This window comes from Aulonocara sp. 'chitande type north' Nkhata Bay, linkage group LG2, assembly GCF_057382095.1.
Source record: "Aulonocara sp. 'chitande type north' Nkhata Bay isolate Kocher_YH1m ecotype deep benthic linkage group LG2, A_spYH_male_GT1.1, whole genome shotgun sequence".
NCBI lineage: Eukaryota > Metazoa > Chordata > Actinopteri > Cichliformes > Cichlidae > Aulonocara > Aulonocara sp. 'chitande type north' Nkhata Bay.
In genome coordinates, this window is record NC_141345.1 from 25776828 (window position 1) to 25782889 (window position 6062).

The following is a 6062-nucleotide window of genomic DNA, read 5'->3' on the forward strand; positions in this document are numbered from 1 at the left end:
CAAAACACATTCATAGCCATCAATGATTGTTCTGTTGTTCACTGGTTTTAAAATGTTTTCTGAAGTTATGTATGTTGAGGTTAAATGTTAATTAGTTTCACCATACAAGTTATTTTGCACAGAAAGAAGTGAAGCAAAAATAAGTTGCAACATACAAACCACAAGTGTACATGCAACCTTTACCATGCACAGCCTCCATGATTGTTCTTGGTGATATTCTGCTCCTTTCTTATAGCAAAACTAGACTTGTCACAGTCAGCTTGGAGCGAGGAGCAAATGAAGGAAGATCCAAATTTCACTGTAAACCCCCAGCTGACAATAAAAACTGCTGGCTGGGTTCGTCTGAGCCTCCAGCTGGCCCAGAGCCATGCTGCACAAGTTCGTGTGAGACCATAGTGGGAGCTGAAACGCGCACCTCTGAGAATCCAGAGCAAACTGAGACCTCCGACTCAGCCTCTGGATCCGAAAATTGAATTGAATTGAATTGAACCTGTGCCTCGTTCCCTCACGCTCCTGCCTGTGTATATATAGTGTCAGTTTGCATTTGCTTGTTGTCGCTCCATCAGTGTAGCTTGGTGAATATCTGTGTCTCTCTGCTCTTCATTCTCCGGTCCTCATCCCCTATGTAACCTCCTTATGTTTTTTCCTGCGTGTTGTTCTGTGAGTTATGGTTTCGGGTTTTGTTTGTTACTAGTTTTCCCAGTTTAGGTTTATGTTTAGTTCTGTTCTCGCCTTTGTTATTTTCACTTTCTACAATAAAGCTCCCTCTCATCACTTCAAGTGTCTGCATTTTGTGTCCTTTCACACAGACACCACACGACTGCTGCCGCAGCCGTGACAGGTAGTGTCTGAAAACTGCATTTAAATTACATTTACATTTTAGATCGCTGAATGCTTTTCCAAAATCTAAATAGATTTAATAAATAAAAATTGTAAAAATGGTACATCTTCCATCATATTTGATTATTAATAAAACAGTTATGGAGCTAATTAAACTGATTTAAATTAGTTATATATTATTTAAACAGTTCTTTTGCAATAACTGTATTTACTTTAAGTGCATATCCATATGAAATTGATCTCATAATTTGATATTATTATATCAAGAAACCAAACAGTATCATTTAAAAATGTTTAAGCAGTTCTGTAATTGTAATTATATTTAGCAGATCTATTGCAGAATTTTGCCTCTTTTCTGTGTTTGAGATTCTTCATCCATAAGAATAAAGTCAAACCTTTTCACTGACTTTACTGGATCCCATAGCTGTAAAACATTTAATTCTATTTTGAATTGTAGAAAAAAGTATTTAAAAACAATCCAACAGCTTCCATGTCTGCACATTGTTCAGCTTCTGTTGATCCAGACAGCGGCTTTCAAGCTTCAGGTCAGTGTATGCTTCTTTGAACAGACTGCAGTGTGTCCTGTTAGTGAACCGCCTCAGACAATGAAGTGCAAAAACCTTGGTGTTAGATTTTATTGATGGGGGGATAATAGACTCAAGAAGTTTATTGTCATTTCGTATGGTGTTACCCAGCCTGAAACGAAATACTGTTATTCACTAGCCTCTACAGTGCAATACAGTTTAAAAGAATACGTTTAAAAAAGAGCAGCAAAAAAAAGGCATAAATAGCATAAAATCTAAAAGTCGTTTCGCAGAAGGGGATGGTTAAATAAGGTAGCCTGTGTATCTGGGGAGTGTGTGTGTGTGTGTGTGTGTGTGTGTGTGTGTGTGTGTGTGTGTGTGTGTGTGTGTGTGTGTGTGTGTGTGTAGATGGGGCAACAGAGTCCGCTTGTTGACCTTACAGTGTAAGAATAAGAAACAAAACAACATCAAACAACCTTTATTTGTCACTTACACAATTATACAGAGTACAACAGAGTACAACAGCTCGAGCTGTGGACAGGCTGCAGACATTCCAGGGCTTTGTTTTTACCATGAGGGGTCCTTATCCAGTAAGGGTCCTGGCTAGCCACTCCGTATGTTGACCAATAACTATTTACAAACACTGTTCACTAAAATGACTGCTTTCATATTTAAAAACTGGGGTTTTTTGAGAATATATACAAAAATATAATTAAAAAAGTTACAGTTAATCTTTAAAGCTTTAACGTTCTAATAGTACAAATCTTCTTTACAATAAAGTCAGATAAGCCACTAAAACAATTAATACATTAAAAGAATGCTGAATAATAGCACCATTTCATGGTGAAAAATAAGAATACTGCTTCAGACTGATTTGTTGAACAGTTACACCTCCCCCGCCCCCCTTTTTTTTTTGTACTATCATAATTTGTTTCAATAGGTTTTTGTTTTATTTATATAGTCCAAAGACCACCTCAAGAAATATCATCGGGTCTCCTTATTAAAGCTTCTCAAGAGTCACTACCTGAGCTATTCAGTTTTTGCTGGATCATTGGGGAACTTCAGTTAGTGTAACTCCGGGTCTTGTGCTGGTTTGTTGTGCTTCTTGTTATCTTGTGAAGAAACTTACCACCTCCCCCCTTGTGCAAAGAAACCTGTGGAGAGCAGCCTGTTGAAGAGAATCATTGGCATCTTGGAATTTGGATCATCGAGGCTGTGTATTGAGTTTTGGGATTGTTGGTTGCACATTTTGAAGCTTCTAAATAAATAAATTGTCCATTAAGTCCGTTTGAGTCCTGCTTTGCCATATAGCAAACCTCACAGCCTCTTTCAAGTGATTCTCCAAATGGCAGCAAATACAAAGATGGTGACTCACACACCTTTCCCTTGAGAATGTCATCTGAATATCAGTGTCTCTTGTAAGACATCTGTGAGGAAATGTATTGACCAAAGGTAAAATGTTGATATCTGGATGTTTAATCACTGTCTAAAGGTTTTGCTGCACTGAAATTTGTATAAACTTATATCCATTTACTTTATTTAAATGGATATTGAATAAATATCCATTTTGGATCATCTGGTGCAACTTCTACCAAGTCAAAAACTTGTCAAGTTCACATGAAAAAAGAAAAACTCCTAAATAAACACGTTCTATCAGAGCGTCTTGTCATGGATCGCTGTGTGGCAAGCAGGAGGAGGACCCAAATGCAAAACTCACAGACATATATATATATATATATATATATATATATATATTTATTTATTTATTTATTTAATTTTATTTTTTTTTAATTTTGTTAATCCCTACTAACTCACTGAAAAAGACTTCCCATTCATTTACAAAGTTTTTATTGTTATTTAAGGAATTTTGAATCAGGATAATATACATGACTATATATTCTTATCTGATCTCCAAAATATGATTACAAAGCTGCAAGCATAACATTTTTAAATTGCTTTTGATACAATATGAAACTTCCACAGTCACCTCCTAACTGTTTTCATTTTCATTGATCCTCAGTTCAGTGTCCAGTGCTGATCACGAGTGAGTTCAGTTCACTAAAGCTCAGACTCACACTTAAGGTTTATGTTCTCTGTTTCACACTTGAGGCTGTGAAAGAAAAAAAAATCAATTATAGCAAAATAAATACTTTTACAATTACCCATCAAATTATGGCACTGAAATGATGTAATTGTATATCAACCTCTTTTGATCATGGGCCGCCTTGTTAGAAGTCTTCTTAAGATGCTTCAGTTCCCGATACACAACACAGCATGACACTGCTATCAGGGGAGATCCCAGTGCAGCAAAGACTAGCCTCAGGTAAGGAAAACTGTGTGCTGATGAGAACACAGTGATAATTGTACAGTACTTACAATTTATTCAAGCATAAACTTTGGTAAGACTTTGGTATTATTATGGTTAACTAACTGTAAATATATAAACGTTTGGGCACAACCCCCACACACTAAACTATTATTTAAACTAAATAAAGAGATGGTGAAAGAAAACTGGAACAATGGGGGAAAACACTCAAACGTGTAGCGTGGTCCTCCAGGTTCCTCCTTAATAAACGTGTACAATATTTATAGATGCTGTAGACAGAGTTTATTAACATTGTTTTAACGCTACTATTATGTTATAAAAACAGTTTAGATAATGTTTACAAATCTGTTAATGTTTTGTGACATTATAATTTTTATTGTATAAAAATTAACTTAAAAGTACTTGACTATGACTTTACTAACTTATTAACCAAGGTATGATGAAGTATTACCTACATGTTTTTATTTGGCTTTGACTAAAATGAAAATTCAAAGTAAATGTAAAATATGTTGTCAACCCTGTTTGCAACATAGAAGATCCCAATATGAAACAGGTCATTATCTGACCTGACCCAGTTCCTGAACACGTCACACCTTGTGATGAAAGCCAAACAAAGGCTATTATTCCCCAGGAAGCTAAAACGGACTGGACTCGCTTCTCTGCCTCTTATGAACTTCTACAGAGTGACAACAGAAAGTGTCCCCTGTCTTAGTATGACGGTGTGCTTTTAATAGTGTCTTCTTTGTGCTTATATGCATGTGTGTGTGTATATATGTGTATATATATATACATAACGACAATAAAAAGGATTCTTCTTCTATTATAATGCATACATGTCACAAGTTAATATGGTCATACAGTGCAGCTCAGGATATTCTATCACCAAGTGGAAAGTTTCAGTGTGCCTTTAAAGTGTAGGTGGTAGTTAAAGTGTAGTTACTGGGAAATAAAAGATTATTCAATCATAAAAAGTAATAGCAGCCCATGTGTGGCTAAATAACCAATAATACCTATACATAGACAAATACTATATCAGCATAGACTGTTCACTGTACACTTGCATCTTTCTTTCCATATGTTTTTCTGCATTTCTGCTTCTATCATTTGTTGCACAAGTGATGTGTACTGTGTTTAACAGTTTAACAGTTACATGTCTGATTATCTTTATAATAACATCAACACTATTCAATAAAGAGTAACTTACATAACTTGCTTTCAGCTTTATCATTGCCTTTAACATCCAGGGTGAAATTAATGTTTTTCTCTCGGACTCCACCTGAATTAAAGACCTCAATGCTGTATTGACCTGAATCATTCCTCCTCACGTTTGTGATCTTGATTGTCCCATTCCTGATTAGAAACTGTAGTCTGTTGTTAAATTCTTTGTCTATTGTTATTGTTTCTTTCTTCAGATTGAACACAATTATATTCACGGTGGGAAGCATCTTCAAACATGTCACTTCACGGCCACTAGCATCAGTCATCACTTGGATATACACAGTTCCTTTAAGAAGAGGAGCGCATGGACATGTGTTCGTCCTGAGGTCACATGTGGTCTCATCGACTGGAATGAGAGCTGGAAAAAACATATTTAATAGAACATGAGGTGAAATTATTCACACTACAAATGTGAATGTTTGGCTTCTTTATGAGGACAATCTTACCTTGAGTTCCTCCTGTTAGTAGCACAATAATAAAAAACTGTTCCATGCTCTTCATTCACCCACACTGTGGTTTCAATCTTTCAAAGATTCTAGAAAATTATGTACAAATCTGGATGTAAATCTGCTGCAAACCTGAGTCCTAACTGACAGGAAACAGTAAATGATATAGACAGGTTATTTTCACAACAGCAGGAAATAAACTGCATGTCTACGTGTTGTAGCGACCTGATTTCAAGAAATATTCATCAAATGCGAATAAACAATTTTCCTCTTGCTCTTGTAATTAAATACACAAAACTGAATCTAAATAATACACACTTTCAAATGTGTGTCAGGCACACACTATTTTTTCTTCACGTTTACTTTTGAGAAAAAACGTGCAACATCTGAAGTGATAAGTTAAGTTACAAATAGTCTAGAGGTTCCTGTGGTGAGAGCTTTATTGCATAACAGTCTTTACAGGATGTCCATGACAGATGTCATTTTATGTTTGGAGGTTTGCAGAGTTTGCTTTCTGAAATGAAGGGAGCGAACTGATGTAGAAAGAATAAAATGTAAGCAACCTGTGAAAAAGCAGCTTATTAAAAGGATGCAAATCATTAGCACAACATGAAACAGTGAGGCAATGCTGTCCAACAAACAAAGGAGCCTTTTATCTACCAAAAGAGGCTGAATTCAATATGAGAATTTCAGCTACACAACTCACAA

The 6062-nt window shown here is 35.8% G+C and overlaps 1 protein-coding gene across 1 annotated transcript; it reads right to left on the minus strand.

The window, feature by feature from the left end:
- Positions 1-3482: 3482 nt before the first annotated feature.
- LOC147337954 (uncharacterized) lies at positions 3483-5409 on the minus strand. Its single transcript, XM_086313213.1, has 3 exons — positions 5355-5409; positions 4895-5266; positions 3483-3704 (listed from the first exon to the last, which is right to left on the minus strand). The coding sequence occupies exons 1-3, from the start codon at positions 5407-5409 to the stop codon at positions 3535-3537; spliced, it is 597 nt and encodes a 198-aa protein (XP_086169339.1). The 3' UTR covers positions 3483-3534.
- Positions 5410-6062: the final 653 nt, after the last annotated feature.